Source organism: Periophthalmus magnuspinnatus, chromosome 1, assembly GCF_009829125.3.
Source record: "Periophthalmus magnuspinnatus isolate fPerMag1 chromosome 1, fPerMag1.2.pri, whole genome shotgun sequence".
Taxonomy (NCBI): Eukaryota; Metazoa; Chordata; class Actinopteri; order Gobiiformes; family Gobiidae; genus Periophthalmus; species Periophthalmus magnuspinnatus.
The window spans coordinates 25,758,313-25,783,895 of NC_047126.1; the positions used below are offsets into that span (position 1 = coordinate 25,758,313).

Consider the following 25,583-nt stretch of genomic DNA (forward strand, 5'->3'; position numbering starts at 1 on the left):
GTGGCTCGCAGTGCATGATGGGCCATGTACCGGTGGAGCTCTCCACTGCGGCCAATCGACTGATTTCCTCCCGGGTTTCACCGACATTCCTGGGATGTTGAGGACGGGAAAACACGGCTGCTGTACTCCAGAAAACAGGTCCGACCCCCGTTAATGCAAATCTGCTCTAAATGTTTGACCCACCGCGTAAAACATAACCAGCTAGCATTAGCATTTAGCCAGCATACGTGAAACCGCTTAGGATTTTAGCTTAGCATTAGCACTACGAATAAACATTGAATTTTAGAGATTGGCATGGGGGTTTATGGCTTAATCGTTTACAGTTTATGACTTCCAATCTTGTTTCCTTCATTTTTACTTTAGGTCATGTAATTTGGCCGTAAAAGGCGCTTAATAACTTATAGTTTTATTATGTTGTTTACTAGCGTCAAACTGTCTTTTCTCAGAATGACAGGAATTGCAATACATCGCAACGCCATTCAAATAACATAAGCAAACGAGTTTTTATCTTAAAACGCACTGGACGGGTTCGGCCAGTATAAACCTGTATTTGAACCGCAAACCAAGCTCCAATCCTGTGCATTTTACCGAAGAAAGTCTAGCATTAACTTGATATTCAGTGACAACAATGGAATGAACAAATGCCAAAGGAATGTGGTTTGTCAGTAGGAGAAATATAAAACATTTTTAAAGGAAGAATTTTTTGTTTTTGTTTTGTTTTTTGACTTTTTGATTCCTCATAAAGAATAAATAAAGTGTATAGTAGAGCTGTAGATTTTTTTGTTTTGTTTGAAACCCATGGGGGTCTATACCAAGATGAAACAAACAATTTCTTCATGATTTGAAGGACTTTGTGAGCACTGTATTTCCCAAAATTCCTTTGCTGAGTTTGCGTCAGTTATGATAGTCATTAGTTTGATTATATTCATTCTTTAGCTCACCAGAAACAGTTAAAAATGTTATGTCAGTTGAAACCTTAGTTTGTCATTTATTTAAGTTAAATAGACTTCACAAGGAAAGTTTCAAAACGTTTATTTTTAGAAAAACACTCATCTGTAATTAACAAAACACATTAAATATTACACTCAAATCAGTTCGCCTTGATGTTTCTCTGTACTCATCTGTTTGATTGAGCTATTTAGCAGTTAAATATGTTAACATAAATGTTGGACTTATATTTAACTTAAAATACACATATTTAAAGAATAATAAAATGGATAACGCATTACATGTAGTTTGTCCATGTAGGTGTTGCTGTAGTAAGTGACAAATATTTGTGTGGTTGCATAGTAGGATCTGGGCAATCGGTATCAGCTCATCTATATCGGCCCAACCCTACTTTTACTAACAAAAGATCGGCTGTGACCCTTTTATTTACAAATTCCTGAGCTCATCATGCCAACTGAATCTAAATCTCAAAAAAACAGACATTGGGGCTGTGCAATTAATCCATATGTTTTACGTCCAGACCAGTCTGCACCACACTTTGATTATTCACATTAGGGCTTTAGTCATTTATTCGTTTAATCAGTCGATGATGTCTTAGTCGACCAAAATTGTATTAGTCAACTAATCAGTTTATTTTGAATATAAGGATTTAGCGACTTGGGTTCTTTTTAAAGACAGTGCAGTAGGAGATGTATTTACCTTGTTGACATGTTTTGGCTGCTAGCTGTAAGCCGTCTGAACTGTCACCGGTGCTGGTAGTGACGTGTCGTATATCAGTTGTTGTGGTCAGCTCGACGGACCTGGTAGGTTGCTCAGACTGACCACGCCTCCTGTCGCGCAGCGGTCGCTGGAGGAGGCTGTCCCGGGTGTGTGAAAGGAGGAACGCTTCGTCATCACTGTTCATGCTGTCCATGTCCCCTTTTCTGATTTCAATCACTTCTCCGATCCAGCGCTTGTTGTTTTCTGATCCAGTGACCTGTGGCCCGTCCCAATCTATAATGTGGTTTTCTTTTGCAGTGATCTGATATGGCAAATTTTAGAGTTTCCTGCTCTGCCTTGTCTTTTTGAGTTCTTGTGAGACTTGTCCTTCTCACAGTCCTTTTGGTGTTCTTTTTTTTATGTAATGCCGGTTCTGTTTCCCCTCTGTGCAGTGCTTATGTTGTAGTTTTTCATGGAACTCTGGATGGGTTCTGTTATTTCTGTAATTGAAATTGGCACAATAAGCCTTCTTTAAACTTAAACAACTAGACTTACTTAGTTTTTAGAAGCTGACATTTTGCTACCGTCTGAGACGTTTTGGTGACATCACCAAAAAAGACTCGGGGCAGTCCCCTGTGTCTGCTTTTGGCCAGTCTCAAAATTTCATACATGAGCTCCTTCACCCATCCTTTCACTATATGCTTAAATTACACTTTAAAATGTGAAGTACCCATGCTAAGGTGTCCAAAATGTAGTTTGCAAAGCCTAAATGTTTCGGGTTTGATTTTAAAATCCACTGTCACAGCTGTTTCCTTCATTGTTCTAAACCTTTGTCTTCCCCCTTTTGTGCACAGCTAGCCTGAGGGCCCCGTGCCCAGGCCATGGCCTCCAGTCGCAGCTCTCCTTCAGGGCCTCGGCGCGGTGCAGGAATTTTCCACAAAGAGCGGGACGATCCGCGGCTCAGGGTCCGCTCTCTGCCTGATGTCTGCCCCAAGGAGCCCACAGGTATGATCTGTGTCTGCTTCATGGTGCCCACTGGTACAAGGTGGAGCTCATCTGGCACTACAAGACCCTCTCCAGCCGTTTTACTTTGCCAGTGAGAATGTATGATGCAATGAGGTCAGAGAGGCTGTTGCTGCCACAATTTAACCTGAGCATGATGAAAATAGTGTTTTAATCAGGATGCTACATGAATAGAGACATTATACTATTAATTGTAGAAATAGCACCTAGGTAATCCTCTGGTTAAGGTAGTCCTGACCAAGCTTGGCTCAAGATCTGGAGATAGGTTGTTTACTGCTCCTTATGAGGTGTCCCACCGATTGGATCTCTTGTAATAAGGTGTAATAAGGTAACTGTGTTTTGAGGAAATAAATTACATTTTCTGTCCCTACACTGTTATTGGTTAATATCAGGTATCAGCAGATTCTTAAAGCCAAAGTATCAATATCTGAACTGAAAATGCTGGATTGGTGCATATCTAGTCCCTAGAAAAGGCACTTCACTCACCTTGTCTAATATGAATGTGGTGTGTGTAAATAATTGGTTGTGGTCAGAGGACACCTGAAAAATGTGCATATGTGTGTATTCCTGATGGTAGTAATGATGGATTTGCTCCTTTTTCCCAGGTCAGGGTCGTGGCCTGTGTGGCGGTCCGTCTGTGGTAGCGGAGCATGAACCCTGGACAGTTTACAGTTCTAAGGTCAATCTCCCTGCTGCTCTGAACGACCCTCGACTCGCCAAACGAGAGTCTGACTTCTTCACTAAAACATGGGGCCTGGACTTCACTGAGACCGAGGTGGCTCAGTGCAGCCACCTGCCTTCCATCACCAGAGATGATTTCAGCCACTACCTGCAGGAGACCGCACAGGTAAATGAACTCTTTATAACCACACCTGACTTCTGCTTCATGTGTAAACTAGGGTTGTCAGAAATATTGAAAATCAGATACTAATCGATAGTAAACCTAGTATTGAAACTAGATACTCATTTTATCCAGTTTGTGATTTATTTTTATTTTTAATCTATACTTGTTAAGAGTTGACCTTTCCTGAATAGCTCTAACTTGAGTTTTCACTCGTGTAAGACCACATGGAAAAATAAAAAAATACTATTATTTAGTAATAAAAATGACAGTATTGTCTAAAAAGAGTTTTTAATATACTCATTCGGTTATCACAATCGATATTGAATCTATTATGCAGTATCAAAATCGAGTCAAAATTTTTGTATCATGACAACACTAGTCTAAACAAGTCTCCAACATATTTCTTCTTGGTAGGTCTGTGATGGTCCTTTACTGAAAAGATTATGCACATTTACAATTAATCTGTCTCCTCTCATATTTGTTGATTGTGCTTGTGATTCCCCAATTTGAAGGGTTAGATATTTTTTTAGAAGTTTTGGAAGTTTTCACGTCCAGATGTTGGTCACCTTCTACAGTAACAAACTACATTCAATACATTCAGTTTTACTCTGGATGGCCATCTGACTTCATTGTTTGGAGATTATAATGACTATATTTTAAGAATATTGTGGGGAATGACAGTGCAGTGAAAAATTATGTCTAAATTCTAGAGTTTCTAGACTACTAAAATGTTCACATGTAAAAATGTAAAAAGACTGGGGACTAAAGAAGTTTAAACCAATGCCACCGCTAAATTTGAGAAATTCAGTCTCTAGTCAAGCTATCAATATATGAAAAAGATTATGAACAGGAGAACAGTAAGAACATTGTTGATAGTAAATTGTGAGTCTGTATAGACAAAAGCTATACAGCTTAGAAGAACCCTTTGCTTTGTTTGTTATGATTGTGGGATGGGGACAATGCCTTTGAGGAGATCTGAGCTCTCTGTGTTATTTTTAGAGGGAGCGCATTCACGAACGCTGCAAGGCGATCTGCCCCAACAAAGACGTGGACTCGGTCTCCAGTGTCAACATCAACCACGGTATAACACGATGAATTATTAAAACGTTTAATGTCTTGCAGGGAGCATTTTTATTTCTGGTAAATTTAGAACCAGAAGCTGCTTCAGCTTCCAAACCTCAGGGCAGTGCTTTGTTTGTGAACCGTACTGAACCCTGGTTTCAGTACGGCACCAGTGCCAAGTATTGTACTCGAGACGTCATTGCTCTGATGTACCCCATTTTCACCGCCACCGGTACACGCCCACTTTAGTCTGTAGTTACTTCCTTCTAAAATTTAATTTTCTTAATCAGTGATTTGTGTGATTTGTTCAGCAGCATTGTGTAATCATTTTGGTACAAATAAAGAAAAAAACCTGCAGCTTGCTGGTGTGAATTGCAGCTATCCATCGGAAGTAGCGACAGCTGCACAGCTCTGTTTGGTGCTCAATGGGAGCTGACATTGCCATAAACCTGTTTTTTTATGTGGAAGTTAGTGGACTTGTTTCATTTATTAGGTAATTTTAGATGAATATTGCAATTTTAAATGTTCAAATTATAACTTAATGATCCACACATTGATTATAACTACTGTATATAGCAGACAAAAGCACAATGTGTCTTCTTTAAAGAATTATAGTAACCATTTCCACTGTTTTCCTTTTAGATAAAACTAGATCTGAGCTCGAACAAGTCCCAAAGGTAATGCAGTTTTTTAATTCTCTTTTTTTAATCAGAGGACATTTGTTGACATTATTTGTTATGTTTGGTATATATTCTTTGTTATAGATCTTCATGAAGCCTGATTTTGCCCTGGAGGACCCCAGCACATTTAACGCAGTTCTGCCCTGGTCTCATTTTAACAACGCTGGAGGAAAAAGTAGCAGAGATGTGGCTTCTTCAAAACTACTGCAGGAAAAAGTCAGTCCAATCACCAATGAGATTTAATTCAACTGTGTAAACCTGGCTGTGTTCATGTTCTAGTACCGGTATTTGATGATGCTATAATCTCATAGGAGGATGGAGGGCAGGGGCCCATGTAACTGCCTTGTGCATAAATTGTGGGGAGTGAGGAGTGTATTGATGACATAGATTGAGGTTTTGCTTTTTAGGACTTGGCTCTCCTTTCATTCCACATTTCAGTGCTAGTACAGCCAGTTTTTAGAGATAGACAATCATGAGATCTTGTATTAAAAGCTCCTGTATCCAAGTTCAACAAACAAGTGAGATATTCAGGCAGTCCATCAAGTAATCCCTTATAAATAAATACTTTTTATACAGTGTTTTATACACTCTCCTGACAGCTAGGGATGGCCAAACTACTTTTTCATAAAGTGTACTTGGATGAGTTTCATCATCTGTTGTAAAACTAAGGAATGAAAGAATGTATCTAAAGGTTTCAAAGTAGAGGCTGAGGTCTGTATGCATATTATATCTTCAAGCAACCTTTCTTTCTGCTCTAGATTATGAACAGTTCATTTTCTGTAAATGGAATACAAGATTCCTTTCTATAATAAAATCATTTTTTAAAAGGATAAGTTGTTGTCAAGCTAAAACCGAAGATATTTACAGGTGGTGAATGTACCATTTAGCGTACAAAGATTTGCAGCTTGCATATCACTTGAATTTTTTTTTTAGAAAAAATTGCATTGAATGATTAAGATTTTTGGATTTTATTAAAATTTTGTGCAGTTTTAAAATTGCCTGATCAGCAGAGGGAGCACTTGCATACAAAACGCTATCATCTGCATATAAATTTATGAGGCTTTTTTAAAAATTGCAAACAATAAAATAAAAAAATATATAGAGTAAAAATAGCGGGCCCAAAACTGAACCTTGAGGCACTCCTTTGCTTGAAGTAAAAACTGTTATTTAAACCCACTGGCTACTACTGGATTCTGTTTGAAAGATAAGCTATAATAGATTCCAAAATCAATTATGTGTAGCATTGTCAAACGCTTCAAGAGGATTTTATGATGTACTGAATCAAAAGCTTTAGTTAAATAAGTGCTACAGTGCTACACAATCTTTTTTGTCATCAAGGGCTGTGATTTAAAATAGTTTTGGTTCCATTGACAGTACTATGCTGATTAATTTGAAGACTTCAAAATGGAGCATTTATTTAGCTAAATTGCAACTAACTTTGCTAAAACCTTTCCAAGACAAGTCAATTTAAATATTGTCTGGAAATTATTTACATTCTTAGTAGTCCCGCCTATATGTAAAGGCAAAACATGTGTCGTTTTCCATAATTCTGGTATAACTGCCATTTGAATTGACAAATTAAAAATATGTAATAGAGGTTGAATTCAAAATGAGGCAGTTAGTAACAGAAATTTTGGATCAAGGACATCAGCTTGTTAAAGAACTTCATGTCACTGAAACTGAGAGGTGAAATTGGACCAGACCTTGTGTGTTGTTTTCCCGACTTTAGCACCGTGTCTATAAGCGATTTTGAAGTCACTTTCCAACTCCTCGTGCTGTTGTAGTATAATGTCATTGGAGCTATCACAGTGGATATGTCCGCACGATAGGACAGTGTGTCTGTGAGCAAGGTGTTGTGTGATACGTGAGCTGCAGGATGGCACATGATTTCACAGATGGCTACATAGCTTACCACAAACAAACAGATGAGGAGTTGGAGGCAGGTCTTATTCAGTGAAGGACACCAGTCCCTTACCAACTGAGGCCAAGTTGATGGATGATTAATCACTTGCTGTGAGGGAGACTTTTTGGCTCTTTTCCATGTTTCGTAGTACCTTTTATTAATTACTCAGATTTTGTTATCGTACTACAGTGGGTACTTCTGTGATGGTCATGGACATGGCAGATTTTCCCACATTCACCACAGAGTAAAGGAGCTGCTCACAAGGCTCTGGTTTGAGTCAGTAAGGAGATGCAGTTCTCTCGTTCTGTCATCCTCAATTCCAAGAGTAGACAGCTGTCACAGTGCGTCAAGCCGGCGGATAACGCCATACTGTAAAGGAAGTTAAATTCCACCAGTAATAAAATCAGCTCTAGGCATTGTTTTATGAACTTTAAACAGATGTGATCACATCTGTTTTAAACTCCGAAAAGGAACCCAGTGTGTTGAAATGACTTGAGATCAACTCAGGATCAGCACATTCCATACTCCGCCAGGGTGTATATGTTTGACATATAATGCAGAAATCCTTGCTTAAGATTGCAGTAGCATCATAAGCCTTGTTTCCATTGGTTTGCTTTATTATTAGTCTGTCAACATCTCCAAAGTGCAAAATGCTCTGTTCTACCTTGTGATATCGTATAGTTGTAGTTTTCAAGTTAACAGCTCCCTTTAACTTTTTGTTCAGTTGAGTTTGGCAATTCCAGGGCTGAAATTATTCAAATGATTCTAGTGAAGGTGTTTGGAGTTTAAAAACGAATTGGGGCACTTCCTGAATTACCACATGACATCATAAGGTAGAATAGAGTGATTTCTGTTTGAGAAAAGAACTCAGCCTAAATATTTAGGGTTTATGTGTGAAACTTGTGAATGAAACAAAAACAACCCCAGGTATGTTTTTGATGAGGAAATGACATTTTAACATGGATCAGAAAATGGCATAATATGGGCCCGTTAAAGTAATGTCTCCTTTTTTACCCCCTCAGCTGAGCCACTACCTGGATGTGGTGGAGGTGAGCATTGCGCGTCAGATCTCCCTCCGCTCCGATGCCTTTTTTCACGCCATGTCGTCTCAACACGAGCTGCAGGACCGGCTCCAGAACACACAGAGAGCCGTGTCCGTCCTGAGGCAGCGTACAGCAGACATCGACCGCGTCATGTGCCGGGGCCCACTGAGCGCTCTCCGATCTGCGCTCACACGGAACAACTGTGTCAAACTGCACAACAAACTCAAGCTGATGGCCGCAGTGCATCAGACCCAGCCCACTGTGCAGTTACTCCTGTCCACCTCTGAGTTTGTGGGGGCGCTAGAGCTCATCGCTACGACCAAAGAGGTGCTACAACAGGAGCTGCAGGGAATACACAGCTTCAGGTGAGCGGCAGTTATGATTGAAATGATTTTATTTTGTATAAAACAGTGTTGTCACGATACTAAAATTTCAAACTCGATTTCCGTACCAAGGAGCGTTTAGTCTATGTGGTCTTATATTGGTTCTGATACAGCTCAAGATCATTCTAAAGCTATTCAGGAAAAGTTCATCTTTGTCCTGCGAATGTGACTTTCTTTTAGTATTGATGCCTGCTCAAATGAATATCTAGTTTCAACACTAGTTTTAGTTTCATTTAGTATCTGATTTAATGTATTGTTTATAGTCTTTTTGATTAAAAATACAGTCCATAGACATTGTTCATCACTATTTAGCATGTTTGAATGTGGCTGTTTCAGACACCTGGGCTCTCAGCTGTGTGAGCTGGAGAAGCTCATTGACAAAATGATGGTGGAGGATTTCAGTATTTACGCTCGTAGTGATCTGAATCGAAACCTGAGGGATGAGCCACAGGTCCTTGAGAAGGTAACACACCAATGTAGTTTAAACGCATCTGAGCAGATTTGCATTGATAGGTAAATGTGCTTAAAGCTGGGGTAACTGATCTTTTCTAGTTGATTTAGTTTTTCCCTCAGTGTATTAATAACAAATAAATCAGTAATAATGCATTGTTAGCGCTTGTAAAGGCACCCAAACACCTTACATTGCCTTATTCTGCCACACCATACCCAGTGGTGGTAAACTACTACTACTACTACTACTACTAGACACAGCAGTCCAGGGGACGACGGAAGCAAGGCTGCCAATCTGTGCCATCAACACTCTCACACCACATTCATACTAGGCAAGGTGAGTGAAGTGTCTTGCCTAAGAACATAATGACAGAACCAAGCGAGAATCGATCCTGCGACCTTCAGGTTGGTGGGCTACTGCTCTAACCACTGAGGCACTGTCGCTCTTACTGCGTCTACACATGTATAACACATTTGATCAATCTCAACCAAGAAACTGGTAGGTTGTTGTATGTTCTGTTTTGGCTGGCTGGTTGTAGAAGGGATGTATTGTTCTTGTTATTGCCCCTCCAGGTCTGTTCCCATTGTATAGACACTTTAGGTTGCAGTCTACCCTGCCTTGCTTTGTTTTCTGACAGAGCAGAAAATGCACAAAAACATCATACTAGCAATGTGCCAAAGGGTTCGTGAGAGCTAGGAACGTGTTGGAGTTGTTGTTAATAGTTTAAATACTTCCTCCATTTAAGGTCTGAAAATCAGGAACTCCAGCTTTAAATATATATTAAGAGTTGCAAAACTGACAAAATGTAATGTGTTTTTTTTTCCCCTGAAATATTTATGATGCACATTGTTTGAATAGGTTGAAATAATAAATATTATACTCATCACAGGTTAAGACCTCAAATGCTGCCTCAGAGAAGGTGAAAGACCATTACAATTACAATATTTTTCAATGGCGGGAAATTGAAAATCATATTGGGTTTTTTTATTTTATTTTATTGTTCAATAATTGAAATATTTTGATGCCTGATGATAAATTAAGTAAATAATTTAATTAATTTAAAGGGCCCATATTACGCTTTTGTCTGATCCCTGTTGTATGTTATTTCCTCATCACAAACACATCTGGAGTTGTGTTTTGTTTCATTGACATGATTAACACAAACCCTGCATATTTAGGCTGAGTTCTTCTCTGAAACAGAAAACACCTTGTGATGTCATGTGGTAATACAGGAAGTGCTCCAGTATGTTTTTAAACTTCATACACTTTCACTAGAATAATTTAGATTATTTCAGACCTGGAAATGCTAATTTCTTCTGAACAAAAGGTAAAATGTAACTGTTAACTTAAACTACCACTACATGACATCACAAGGTGGAACAGCATTTTGAGGTTTGGAGATGTAGACAATAAACATTACTCAAAGATGTGAATGAAACAAAACACAACACCAGATATGTTTGTGTTGAGGAAACATTATAATCAAAGCAAAAATAGTGCAATGTCGGACCTTTGAGCTGTCTGTCTAGCTAATCTGTTTGATCCAATCACTACTTTGAAGTGAACAGTTATTATTTGGTATATATTTATTATTTTTTGTGTTTTGCTTTCAGGAGCGTCTGGAATCGCTGGTCTTTGGGTTGCTGCGTCAGAGGAAGCTGGACTTTCTGGACATTTACAATGAAGAGATGATTTCAGCAGCAAAAGCCATCGTCAACCAGGTAACTGCATTTTAGTAATCTCAAAAAGTACAATTCTAAGTTCTAAGTACAATTTCTATATGAACTTCAGTGCTTGCACCAAAGTATATGCCAAATCGGGTAACAGCACCCTCTATGTATGTCACATCTGCTGCCCATGTGCAGCAAAGAAGTAAAATTATATACTTATTCAAAATCTGGCCTACTTTCTAGGCTTTTCATTCTGATTAACATATATATATAATAACTATGTTTTAGTGAAAAAGTATTCTAACCAGTCATGTGCACTTTAATGTTCTTTACAGTGTGTGGCTGACTGTGTTTTACAAATAGAAGAAATTGACACTGAAGTTGTTACCAAGTAAGTCTTTTTCTCTATTGATACCTTACAGTGACATCTGTTGAACTTTGTGCTACATATATGTCTATGGTGTGATGTTCAGCAGTTTCCATGGTGACAAAATGCACACATTAGCAAACACTGTCAAAAATGTTTGATGATGATGATGAAAAAATCCAAAATAGATATAAACAACTCATTTTCAGGAGCCTGTGCTCCATACATTACCTTTTATTGTTTATAAAACTAACATGATGATATGTTATGTGTTAGCAGTTAATACCCCATTGAAAATACCTTTAAAAATAGTCACCCGCTGCTTTGAACCCTGGTTTGCATTTCTTGACCCTGACAGCTCTGAAGTGAAATTTCATTTTCATGAAGTGAGACTTCATAATGAAGTTAATTGAGAGAAGCTCAAGGGTTTGCAGCACTGTTGACAAAGCAAAGGGTGAATACTTTGAAGGATTTTAATATAAAATATAAATAAAATATAAACATTTTTAATAATAATAAAAAGGGCTTCTATTTATAATGCACTTTACCTTTGTGCTAGTTTGAGCTATTTAGTTGACTTATCTCACTTTTTTTCTTAAATAAAGAAAGAAAACTTGTGATCAAACATTTCACTGGTTGTGTAATTGATGAGTATAATTTCTCTCAGGCTGGCCGATCAGATGCGAGTGATGATGTTTCCTCAGTGGTTCGATTTGTTGAAGAACGTCTTTGAGTGTTTCCTTCTATTTCTACAAAGGATCAAGGTGAGTTCAGACACGCAGGATAGAGTGCAGGATCTAATAGTTTAGCACTCTCCAAGAAGGTCCGGTGTGGAATTTGCCTGTTTTATGATCTGTGGTGGTGGTTTGCCATATCCACTTAAACGTAGCAGGTAGTGTCGTTACGATACTAAAATTTCTAACTATTTTGATACTCAATATTTAATACTCATCACCATGTTATCGGAATCGGTATTAATTAAAATTACAGTTATTTAAACAATACAATATCAACATTAAATTGTAGTACTTTCTTTTATATTACCATGTGTCCTTATATCTGTAATCTCAGTCGTCCAGGTAGGTAACATAGTGGTCATAGTCTTATATTTGTTCTGATACAGCTCGAGATCAAGCTAAAGCTACAGTTTTACATCACTGGACAATTCTTGGAGCATTTTTCTAGTATTTTAATGTTCCACAGTGCGGTGGCGGATGTTCTCGCTTTGCCTTGAATATGACTTTAAACTTAGTTGGTAATGCCTCCAGCCCGACTTACAGAGAGGTGACCCAGACACTGTAAGAATGCCTTTTTTTTCAAGGTCATTTTGAGTGATTAAAATTAAACACCCATAGTGAAATAAATATGAGATGGATACATTTAATGCCATACTGTAGATCATTTCTGGTAAAGCAATTACATCTCAGTGGAGATGAGCATAAAAGTTACATGGTGGACATTTAAAAATCAAGCAAATGTATTTAGACTTTAAACTGGCACAATGAACACTAGCTCTGGACCAAATGTTTTCCTTCTTTAAAAATTATTTCTTTTTCTCCTTTAGTCGACTCTGAGCGTGATCCGCAAAGTGGTCCTGGAGGCGTTGGATTCTCATCAGAAGCACCAGGCTCTGGAAGTCACTGTGTCCAACCCCAGTGAAGTTTCCCAAAATGCTTTGCAGCTCCAGGGCGTGGCGGAGCTGGCCTACCTCACACATGAAGGCCTGTTTATCAGTGACGCTCTGAATGAGGCAAAACATACAGAGCAGAGCGCTGCACAGGAGAGAGAGAGCAGGCAGCAGGATGCAGCGCAGACTGCAGGGGGCGCTAACAACCTGTGAGTACTTTATTGAGCTTGTACCAACAATACTATCTCCACTAATATGTCCACTAATGCCAGGAAATCAGTACAGTGTGTATGCATGTGTAAAGCATGTGAATTTGTATTAATATTTATTGTAAATTACTTTTAAATTAAACCTTCTTATCTCAAGGGAGATGTTATAGCTTTGACTGGAATGTTCTATTGGTCCATCAGGTCAAGTTGCAGGTCAGATCTGTGGAGAGCCGAGCCAGCTCACAGCAAGAATGCATGTTATTTTTAAAAATAAAAACACCTGTAATGAAAATGTATGTTAGATATGCAACAAGTTTAATGCCATAAAGTAGAATATTCTATGAAAAGAAATGACTGCAGGGAGACAGACCGGTGGAGCACCCTCCACTAGAAAAGTGACATTGTGCATCTTTAAGATGATGATAAAAGCATTATTGATACTTTGCGACTGATGTCATCAATATTCTCTTGGAGTGTGAAGATAACTGAGGGCACTACTGTGTCTGAAGCTCTGTTACTCAAGTTAGACTTAGAGCATCATTTTAACACAATATAACCACACAAAACTGACTTAAATGAAACTATATATCACAAGATAACTAACATTAGCCAACAGTCACTCTGATCTTTTTTGTTAAAATTCAACCTCCTAAACAGGACCATGCACGCTCGTATTGATCATGGGCTTCTGAAAATGTGTTGTTTAAATCTATTTTGTATTTTGAGTTTTCATACTATTTTTGTGGCAGTGTTTGCTGATGTGTGCATTGTGTCACCATAACTGCTAAACATTCCCCCATAGACATACAGGTAGAACAACCCCAGCGTGATGGCACTGCAGCGTATAAATTCTATGTATTCCTTTGTGCAGATCTGCTGAGAACATGATGCCATCTGAGCTGGAGTTAAACAGAGTCCTGAACAACCTGCAGGAGGCGCTGTTTTCTGCATCTGACGTCAGCCATGACCGCTGCGTCAAACTGCTCACCGCCAGGGCCAAGGTCTGCAAACTTAAGTCAAAATTAAGTGATTTTAACTGATGGAAGAGGAGCATTCATCTCTCTATGTGTAGGCCTGTCACGATAATTACTAAACAGAGTTATTGTTCAATATATGCGACCAGTCAAAACTTTCTTCTTTATTTCCCTGATTATTTAAATTTTAGATTGTCACTGAAGGCATCAAAACTATGAAGGGCACATGTGGAGTGTCGTAAACATAAAAATAAATAAAAATAACTTAAAACTGGATTTAAATTTTAGATTTTTAAAAATGGGCACCCTTCACTTTGGGCACTGCTTTGCACTTTTGGCATTTTTTGACCCTGATGGGACAGAGCTTAGAAGTGAAAATCATTTCAGGAGACTTCATCAAGAAGCTCATTGGGAGAAGGCCAAGGGTTTGCATCGCTTTCAACAAAGGAAAGGGTGGATACTCTGAGGATTTGAATCTAAAATATATAAAAAAATATATTATATAGTTATTTAGCTGTTTTTCTTTACTCCAGAATTCCATATATCTTACATCTTACATTTGATGTCCTCTGTACGTATAAAATATAGAAAGTAGGAAACATAAAGGAAAAAAAAAACACGAACAAAGCGGTGTATCCAAACTTTTGACTGGTAGTGTATGTTAGATGGAACAAGAATTTTTGTCCAATACTTATGGTGGAGACTTTTGCTAATGCGGAACTTTTTGTTATCTTTCTATTCTATGATAAGATTTGAGCTGTAGAGGGTTGAATAAATAACTTCTATGACTCATTCTAGATTAGACTCACTGCCAAAGTGTTTCATTCTGCTATTTATTTTAGTTTTTTAACCATATTATACATATAGAATAGCATTGGGGGGATAATAATTAACATTGCTTATCACCTACATTTTCCTCAGCAATATATTGTACTTCAAAATGTGTTATCATGACTGGCCTGTGTGTGATGTCTTGTGAAATCACTCTTCTTCTCTTCTCTCTCCTCAGGACGGTTCACTGGAGCGTCTCTCCTCTGCAGAGTTTGTGTGTCTGTCTCGGGCCGTGGAGCAGTTTGTCAGAGACACAGAGGAGCTGAGCGGCAGGCGCAGTGTCAGCCTGAGGGGGGCGCTGCAGACCCAGGCCAACCGCTTCGTCCATCGCTTCCATGAAGAGCGCAAAACCAAACTTGGGTAAGTGTAACAGGGTTGAAAGGGCCTGTTTCTGATTTTATGTGTTCTTGTCACGATAAATGCTCTTTCCATCAGACATTGTATAGTAAGAGCTGCTAAATAAGGACATCTATTTATTTTTTTGGATCAAAACTAATACAGAAGCTACTGACGCCTTTTATTGTCCAATCAGGCACATTGTTACTAAAAATCATGGGAAATAACTGTCTGACACTATCCCGGAAGCTTCTCTAATAGTAGTAGAGATTGGAGAACTATAAGAAGACAACTCTCCCAGACAGTTGTTTTTGTGTCATTGTTTATAATCTACCTACTTGTCTCCATGGAGTTTTTATTACTTTGCCTGATATATACCACAGTACAGCATTAAACTTGTCTAATTCTGCGGAGACGAGCCAGTAAAGTTACAGGTTACATCTGCAGAGAGGCGACTCTGCTCACAGTAAGAATACCTGTAATTTAATGTTGTTAGCAATTAACTGTAATTGATTAAATGCAAAATGTAAGTTTAATGCCATACTGTGGAACATTCTAAGCAAAGCAGAATCCTCTTCATGGGGAAAAGCTTGCAGCGTTTATTGCTGTGATACTTAATGTTTTCTGTTTGTGCTCAGTTTGCTGCTGGACAACGAGCGGTGGAAACAGGCTGAAGTTCCGGCTGAATTTCAGGATCTGGTGAACTCCATCGGAGACGGACGCATCTCTCTCCCAGAGCGGAAACTCTCAGGTCAGACACTCTCTGCAGCAGGGGTGGCCACTGAGGCTCTTTGCCTCAGTATTTTGACTTGTGGCCACCTGCTTTCTCTTTCTCCCTTGCTCTTTTTCCCCCTCTCTCTCTGTGCCTGTCTGTCTCTCTGCCCCTCTCTCTGTCTCTCTCTTTCCCTGTCTCTTTGTCCCTCTCTCTGTCCCGCTCTCTCTCTGTATGTCCCTATGTCCCTATGTCCCTATGTCTCTCTCTCTCTCTCTCTCTCTCTCTCTCTCTCTCTCTCTCTGTCCCTCCATCTCTCTTTCTCTGTTACTCCCCCCCCTCTGCTGTTCCTCTCTATTTCTCTCTATCTCTCTCTGTCCCTCTCTATCTCTCTCTGTCCCGCTTTCTCTCTGTCCCTCTTTCTCTGTCTCTCTCTGTCCTTCTCTCTCTCTGTCTCTCTCTGTTCCTCTCTCTCTCTCTCTGTCCTTCTCTCTCTCTGTCTCACTCTCTTTGTCTCACTCTTCCTCTCTCTCTCTGTCCCTCTTTCTCTGTCCCTCTCTCTCTCTGTCCTGCTCTCTCTCTCTCTCCAGACCCACCCTTCTGTTGTATGTAACAAAACTATGTGAACTACTTATTAAGGTGACCAAATTATTATTATTTTTTAGGAATTAAAATCATTCAAATCAAACCCTAACAGGTGTCTTTTCTGGACAGGTCCAGATGACAAGAAACCCACTGAGTTCCTCCTGGTGAATGGACAGAAGTATGCTGTGGTTGGGTATGTCACTTACACTGGTTTGTTTGACAGTAATGGCACAGACAACACTTTATAATATTTACACTTAATATTTACAGAAACTCAATTCATGAGTAACAAATGGTTTATTAAGAATGATCCAGACCCTAACTAGTGTTGTCACAATACTAAAATGTCAAACTCTAACACCAATTCTGATACCACGATGATAATAAAAAGCCCATTATTTACACAATATGTGATTTTCAACATGAAGACAGTACTTTTATATCACCATAAGGCCTTATATCTGTGTAATATCAGCTTAACATCGTTCTAAAGCTATTCAAGCTTGTGAATGTGACATTTTTTAGGATCAACACTTGCTCAAATCTGGTTTTAGTACCGATTAGTATCTCATTTTCAGTACTTTAGTGCAGAGTGAGGAGGCTACAGACTCTACGGTTGTGTGTTTCAGGACTGTTCTGCTGCTGATCCGGATGTTCCTGGAGTACTGTCAGTGTGTGAACGACATCCCGTCCATCTCCACAGACATGCTCACCAGACTGTCCGACCTGCTCAAGGTCTGACCCTGCTCCTCTGTTCAGCACTGTGTTCAGTCTGGACCTAATCAACTCTAACTCCTCTCTTTATGTTTATCACGTACTCAAAATCTGATTATTGATACTTTGCAGCTGATGTCATCAACATTCCCTGTGGGTGTGATGCTAACTAGAGGCTCTGCTCTGTATGAGGTTCTGTTAGACTTTAATCTGAGCTTCACTTAAACACAATCTGACCAAAAAGAACTGACTTAGCTGTAACTACAACAGGTGAGCTGAATTGTGGTGTCAATAAAGTCCCTATCAAATAATATTTCAATCTCAAGCTAGCTTGAATTAGCCAACTGTTTTTCAGTTAGTCACTCTCACCATTTTGTTGAAAATCAAACACCTAAAAAGGACCATGAACGCTCATATTGATTACAGGCTGATAATGTGCTCTTTAAAACCATTTTCCATTTTTTCTTTAATGTTCAGATGATCTTTAAACTTTTGGCTGGGTTTTCCAATCTGTGCATTGTGTCTCCATGGTAACTGCTGAACATTTCCCCAGAGACACATGTAGAACACCCCCAGTGTGATGTCACTGCAAAGTATCAATTATCAGATTTTTGGACTTATAAGATTATTAATCAAAATAAATGTAAACAGCAAAATTATCTGATTTCTTTCTGATCATAGTCCCACTGATTATTCACACCAGATTGTGTAGTTTAAATGTCATTTAAATAATCTTAAATGTCCAGAAATCAGATTATAATCAGATTTTGGTGAGTGTGAACATCGATACTGTGTTTTGATTTGAATTGATGATTGTTCAGTTCATGATAGATGGAGCTTTTTTTTTTTTTTTAATTTGTGGATAATGTTGATTTAGGGTTATGGTGTCAGTGGGGTACATTTGCTTAAAGTGCATATGACAATTCACTAAAACATAGGGCAGATTTTCAAACAAATCTTAAATATAAGTTAGTTGCTATGTGCTTTGTAATTTTGGTGAAGTTTATCATTTTACTTTCTGGTTAGACGGGGCTGCAGATAGGAGATATGTAGAGGTATGTTACCTAGCAACCAAAATGTACCAAAACTTGTCTAAATGACTAGTTATGATTAGACAGATTATAATAAATGATAAAACCTTTGTTGAATGACGGTTCAAACGGTCTAATGCCTAATGCCGTAAACCTCATGTACTGTTAAGTAATAATTTCAACATACTTTGAATATATTAATCTGTCAAATGCACTTCAGATATGATTGTTTATCATCTATATCTTTTCTTCTTTAAAATGTGTTATAGTGACTCTCTCCTCTCTCTCCTGTCTCTGTATGTGCAGCACTTCAACTCTCGCAGCTGCCAGCTGGTCCTGGGAGCCGGGGCTTTGCAGGTCGTGGGCCTCAAAACCATCACTACAAAAAACCTAGGTCTGAAAACCTCTTATTTGAACAAAACCTACTGATTTAAAAGACAGAGATTTAGTTATGAGACTTAGATGCCTGACCATAATATCGTGATCAGGGCTGTGTATTGCCAAGTCCCTCACAATACAATACATATCCCAATACTCAGATCTTGATACATAGGATACATGTCCCAATGAATGGACACCAATTAAAACAGGTGTCCGTTTACTAAAATTATGTTTTGATCATGTAGATTAACAAAACACAGAGGAATGTTATGTCCACAATGACCTTAATGTCAAAATACAATTGTCCTTTGAAAAAGTCACCTCAGGAGATTCAGCCTTAACGCAGTAGTGAGCAGTGTATAACCTGGCATTGTATATAGAATTACCATTGTTTAAAAGTATCATGATACTTTCTGTATTGGTATGTGTATTGCCAAGAAGCCCGTACTGATATACTGATATACTGATACACTGATATACTGATATACTGATACACTGATATACTGATATACTGATATACTGATATACTGATATACTGATATACTGATATAATGATGTACTGATGTACTGATATACTGATATACTGATATACTGATATACTGATATACTGATATACTGATATACTGATGTACTGATGTACTGATGTACTGATGTACTGATGTACTGATGTACTGATATACTGATATACTGATGTACTGATGTACTGATATACTGATATACTGATATACTGATATAATGATATACTGATATACTGATATACTGATATACTGATATACTGATACACTGATACACTGATATACTGATATACTGATATACTGATATACTGATATACTGATATAATGATGTACTGATGTACTGATATACTGATATACTGATATACTGATGTACTGATGTACTGATGTACTGATGTACTGATGTACTGATGTACTGATGTACTGATGTACTGATGTACTGATGTACTGATGTACTGATGTACTGATATAATGATGTACTGATATACTGATATACTGATATACTGATATAATGATATACTGATATACTGATATACTGATATACTGATATGATATACTGATATAATGATATGATATACTGATATACTGATATACTGATATGATATACTGATATAATGATATGATATACTGATATACTGATATACTGATATACTGATATACTGATATACTGAGTGGAGCCCTAGTCACAAAACAGTTGAATACATGATTCATCTGAGTAAATAGTTCTAACTTGCGTCCCTTTTTGCTGTAGCGTTGGCGTCTCGGTGTCTGCAGCTGGTGGTACACTACATTCCTCTGATCAGAGCTCATTTCGAGACAAAACTTCAGCCCAAACAGTTCAGTGTCCTGCGCCACTTCGACCACATCACTAAGGTACTGCTCGTAATACTGCTAACTACTACTACTGCAGTCTGTCATACTATCAAGGCACTGCTCCCTACTGGAGTGGGACTCTAAAAGTTCTACCTACTGACTGCAAATATATATTTCTTTTCTGGCTTTTATAGCTAAACTAATAACACAATATCTACTACTGAAGACTGTCAAACCACCAAGTTAGTTGTGTTTTGTTTCACTCACACATGTTTGAGTAACACACTGTTATTGGTCTGTCTCCAAAAATCTCAAACCTCAAAATGCTCAGTTTCCCCTTGTGGTGGAACGGTGTGGTAGTTTTAAAGTTAAGGTATATTTATCCTCAACAACTTCTAGTTATTGTAGTGTGATTTTTTTAAAAGCAATTAAACTGTTTAACTCTACAACAATCAGTTATGTTCAGTATCTCTTCTGGTGCACCAAGGAGTGAAGAAGTCTGAAGCTACATCTATTGTTTTAGCATCTTTTAAAAGCTTTGCAATTCCAGCACTGCCAATCATACAAATGATCAGAGTGAAGGTGTATGGAGTTTTAAACCACAGTAGAGCACCACTCAATGACAACACAAGGTCTGTTTTCAAGAACAGAGAACTCAGCCTAAATTTGCCAGGTTTGTGTGTTAAATATGTGTGAATAAATCAAAACACAACTCCAGGTGTTTTTTTTTATCAGGAAGCATTATAACATAGATCAGAAATGTGCATAATGTAGAACATTAAATGTATTCCCCTGTTTTTCTCTTCAGGACTACAACGACCACATCGCTGAGATTTCTGCCAAACTCGTGGCCATCATGGACAGCCTGTTTGAGAAGGTTTTATCAAAGGTAAGGCAGGACCAGAAGGGGCAATAGAGAGCAGCTTCATGCTCTGACAGTCTGTTTTAATTTTGATAAGTATCTGATTTTCGATACTTTTGACAAACCCTAGTAAACAATTAGTGTTGATACCTGCTCAAATGAGAATCTAGTTTTTCTAAATTCAGTCACAGGAGATAAATGAACCTTTCCTGAAGAGATAAAAAAATGATCTTGAGCTGTATCTTTCACAAGTATAAGACACATAGACTAGTATACACCCATGGACCACTATGAACCTACTGGACGACTGAGGGATCACACAGATATAAGGCCACATGGTAATATAAAAGAAAGCACTACCATTTAATGTTGAAAATCTTTATGTTGAGTCAATTCCTTAGTATCGAAATCAAGTTTGAAATATTAGTATCGTGACAACACTACTGTTCAGTTGTCTGTTCAACTGCCTGTGTCCAGTATGAAGTGAAGGCCCCGATGCCCTCCGCCTGCTTCAGAAATGTGTGCAAACAAATGGCCAAGATGCATGAAGCCATCTCTGACCTTCTGCCAGAGGAGCAGACTCAGGTGGGAGCTAAACTGAGTTACACTTGTAATGTTTCTAACTGTATAAGCATACTCCATAAGTCACCTTATATTGGACTATTAAAATGAAAGAAATACCTTGTTGTGATTACTGGTGGAGTAGAAAAATAACTAAACATTTCCCACTAGTACACTCTCCCAAAAGTACACACGATAAATAAAAAAATAATAATGTGCCGTCTGTCGTTTATTAAACATTACGTTGATCTAGTGATTATATTATAATTATCATAGGGATGGGTTTAGTTAGTGCTGCAAGTTCACCATTCGGCCGCACCTGTTTACCAAATGTCTCTCCCCATTTAACACTAAATCTTGACAAGAATACACCTAACAGAATAGCCAATTTAATAAATGTTTATTTAAGAAATAAATAATAAAAGCACAAAATAACACTGAGGTGTCTAGTAATGCCTAATGTCAGGGATGTGGGTGTGTGTGTGTGTGTGTGTGTGTGTGTGTGTGTGTGTGTGTGTGTGTGTGTGTGTGTGTGTGTGTGTGTGTGTGTGTGTGTGTGTGTGTGTGTGTGTGCGCGATGCTGTTGGGTACAAGCTTAAAATGAAGAAATAAAGGGATGTTACTTTGACCCTTGAGCGCCATGAGCAGCCCAGTCTCTGAACATAGTTGTGGTGGTAACATGAGGTATTATTTTATCATCTTTATTTAGTTTTTGATTTCCCTGTTACAGATGCTGTTTCTGAGGATTAACGCAAGTTTTAAAATGCACTTGAAGCGTCAGCTGTCTCGACTCGGAGTCATCAACGACGGAGGACCTCAGCACGGGTAAAAGGACCTTAAGTAAACAGGTTGTAGTGGCGTTCTGCTAGGACTGCACCATTTATTGCAATGGAATTAAAATCACTCATTTGCATTGGTGCGATCATAAAATTGCAAAGACTGCAATTATTTTCCATAATAGAATGTCCTGTGCAAAGAACAAAATATCCTGTTTTATTGAAAAATCTTGTTGTACCTGTAGTTTAGACATCTACTTGTTCTGAAATGCATGGGATTCTTGTGTTTATCAGTTCATATCAGTCTTTTCTTAGATGTGAATGCCAGTGGAATTACAATCCCCTTTGTTTTTGTGTTTAAACTGTCAGAAAAATGCCTTCCTTGTGCATAATTTTGGATAGAATATTTGACGTTGATGACATGCGTAGAGGAAGTCTATTTAGAACTCCCTGTGGATTTTTGTATCTTTCTTTGCAACTTTTTTCTAACAAATTTGATAAATATTTGCCACAGGTTTGATCCCACCAAAACAAATCATAATTAGAAAAACTTTAAAACCTGCACTTTAAGAGGCCTATTCACTTACTGTGTATTCGTGTTATAATGTTTCCTCATCAAAAACCTACCCAGAGTTGTGTTTTGTTTCATTCACACATTTAACACACAAACCCTGCGTATTTAGGTCAAGTTCTTCTCTTAAACTGAAAACATTCTGTTTCATCTTGTGATGTCATGTGGTAATACAGGAAGTGCTCCGCTGCATTTTTTAAACTCGGTGCACTTTCACTAGTACTATTTGGATATTTTCAGTCATGGCATTTCCAATCTTCACTAAACAAAAGGTAAAACATAACCGTTAAACTACTGCTTCATGACTTCACAAAATGTAGACAGACTAATAATAAAGGGTTACTCCAACATGTGTGAATGAAACAAAACACGACTCCAGGTCTGTTTTTGATGAGGTAACATCATTATAACATGGCTTAAAGTTCACAAGTCAATATAACAAAATATAGGACCTTTAATGTTGTTCTTTAACTATTATTTGTCTGTCCCACATCAGGTTGGTGGTGGTGGACGTTGCGTTTTACACTGAAAACATCCAGGTTCTAAAAAGCCTAGAGCGACTTGACCTCAACATGGCTGAAATCTGGGAGCAGAAAAGGTGATGGCAGAGAAAGCTGTAAAGAGGGACGGGAACAGAAAGACTAAATTAAACGACAAACCAACGGGTGAAATGTGGCACCAGCGAGCCACTCAACGCTGCTAGATGTCCACTACGGCAAGCAAAAGGGACCAAAACTCAATGAAGAAATGCGTGTGGCTCCACCTTAAAAAACTCTCCACAAACAGCCTTCTCTCCTCACTGTGTGCAATCAACAGTACGTTATTTAAGGCGGTGCTGTGAAGATTATGTGCAAAAAATAGTAATGGTTATAATTTATTTTTCTCAAAAGTTGTCTTGCTTCAGGGTCGAGGCGCACAGGAATCAAACTATGGATGATAGCTAAAAACACTGTTTGGTTTTTAACGCCAAGATGATTTTTTTACTCTTTACATAAACCTGTGAGTAATGACATGGACAGACTGGGCTGAAATTAAAGATTTATGGGTAAAATGTTGAAATAAAACAAGACTGGAAATGTTCTGTTGTTACCAAAGTGGCGTCCTGTGTGGTCTTTGTTGATAGAGGGTGAATTAGTTTTTACATGTAATTAAAGAGCTTTACAGAATAAGAAAGACATTAAAATCACACAAATCAAAACATAAATAAACACAAATAATCATCATGACCATTAAAACAGAAGAGTGCAGCATAAAAACCTTTCAGTCATATGCACAGCTAAACAGAACTGTTTTGAGTCTGGATTCAAACATTGTCAATGTAGAGGCCTTGACAGTTTACCTTTGTTTTTTGCAATGTTTTTAGGTGGTAAAAAGCTGCAGATGTTATTGATTTGATGTGGCTGTTAAAGTTCGAGTCTGAGTCCATTATTAACCCTAGATTTCTAGCCTGATTTGAAGGTTTTTGAGAGAGAGACTGGAGGTGCCTGCTGACACTTTCTCTATGTTTCTGTGGGCCAAAGATGATGACTTCAGTCTTGTCTGAGTTTATCTGGAGAAAGTTGTTTTGCATCCACACACTGATCTGTTGATGCAGTGACAGAGTGAATCCACTGGTCCGTATTCACCTGCTGCAGTGAGACATAGATCTGAGTGTCATCTGCAGAGTTGTGGTAAGACACATTATTGCTGCGTATTAACTGGCCTAACGGCAGCATGTAGAGATTGAACAGCAGGGGTCCCAAGATTGACCCCTGGGGCACCCCACAGGTCAGGGACATTTTATCTGATATACATTCCAATTTCAACAAAGTACATCTAGATAGGACTTGAACCAGTTTAGTGCCGTACCAGAGATGCCCACCCAGTCCTCTAGTCTCTGTAAGAGGGTCCCATGATCCACAGTGTCAAAAGCAGCACTCAGGTCTAACAGGATCAAGACTGAGACTTTGCCTGCATCAGTGTTCAGGCGGATGTCATTTGTCACCTTGATAAGAGCAGTCTCAGTGCTGTGGTGGGGTCTAAAACCTGATTGGAAAACATCAAAGGAGTTGTTCATTTGGAGAAAGTTAATAAGCTGTTGGTAAACAACTTTTTCAAGGACTTTGCTTAAAAATGTCAGATTGGTTGATAATTGTTCAATATTGTGGCATCAAGACTGCTCTTCTTTAGGAGAGGCTTGATAATCGCAGTTTTCAAAGCTCTTGGGAATGTTCCAGATTGAAGTGACATGTTAACAATAGCAAACACAGACTTTATAAATCTAGTGGGTAACACATCGAGGCAGCATGTAGATGAACTCAGACTGGTGATGATCTCTTGGACAGTTTTGTCAGTTACAGGTGCAAAGTGAGTCTGCTCTAAGTGTCGAGGTGGCTGCAGGGGTGTATTACAGGGTGTTTCTCAATTCCCAGGATCTTTCCTCCAAAGAGCCCTTTGTAGCTCCTCCAGTCACCTCCTGTAAAGCAGCCAAATGTCCTACTCACATCACCTGGAGCACATGTGGAACAGGCTCCAGAGGGAGCGACTGTGCCATGTCATGTGACAAGATCAAGCGCAATAAAACATAGGGTTTTAATAAACATCAATGCTTCTACAAATAAAAAGTATTCAGTATTCTTTATGTGTCAACATTCATTAGAACAGGTGAATAATAAAGGCTAAGGGAATAAGCTGTCAGGTCTTCAGATGGTCATTTGATCCCCTTTTTTCTTTCTTAAAAAGATTTTGCTCAAATTGTTTCAATTGTCCTGATTTGATTTACTGTAATTCGATCTAATAGTTTTATCTGGAGCAAAGTAGGGTCCAACCAGAAACTTTGCTTTTTTTTGTTTGTTCCTTATTTATCAAAGAAGAGACAATTGCCTTTTAAAACTGTATGTTTAACCACAAACTGTATCAAATATATAAATAATGTAGTAATAATCTCCATAACAGGATTACCAGTGTGTATATGTCACTCACATCCCACATACACTTTCTGTTCCGGTTATAACCATAGATTCATGCTTATAACTT

At 38.4% G+C, this 25,583-nt stretch overlaps 1 protein-coding gene across 1 annotated transcript; it reads left to right on the plus strand.

Moving 5' to 3' along the window:
* vps54 (VPS54 subunit of GARP complex) lies at window positions 1-23,644 on the plus strand. Its single transcript, XM_055223729.1, has 23 exons — window positions 1-138; window positions 2,502-2,652; window positions 3,276-3,517; window positions 4,514-4,595; window positions 5,219-5,253; window positions 5,341-5,472; window positions 8,182-8,567; window positions 8,922-9,048; window positions 10,650-10,757; window positions 11,042-11,097; window positions 11,741-11,837; window positions 12,638-12,909; window positions 13,781-13,910; window positions 14,893-15,074; window positions 15,689-15,801; window positions 16,477-16,540; window positions 16,977-17,082; window positions 18,399-18,486; window positions 19,737-19,858; window positions 20,607-20,687; window positions 21,138-21,245; window positions 21,952-22,046; window positions 23,065-23,644. The coding sequence occupies exons 2-23, from the start codon at window positions 2,529-2,531 to the stop codon at window positions 23,168-23,170; spliced, it is 2,856 nt and encodes a 951-aa protein (XP_055079704.1). The 5' UTR covers window positions 1-138; window positions 2,502-2,528; the 3' UTR covers window positions 23,171-23,644.
* Window positions 23,645-25,583: the final 1,939 nt, after the last annotated feature.

Bases quoted from the DNA above. Each gene is read 5' to 3' on its own strand.
- vps54 (XM_055223729.1), top strand. From the start codon at position 2,529: ATGGCCTCCAGTCGCAGCTCTCCTTCAGGGCCTCGGCGCGGTGCAGGA. The intron at 17,083-18,398 runs GTCTGACCCTGC...CTGTATGTGCAG, and splicing joins GACTGTCCGACCTGCTCAAG to CACTTCAACTCTCGCAGCTG. The intron at 18,487-19,736 runs GTCTGAAAACCT...TTTTTGCTGTAG, and splicing joins CATCACTACAAAAAACCTAG to CGTTGGCGTCTCGGTGTCTG.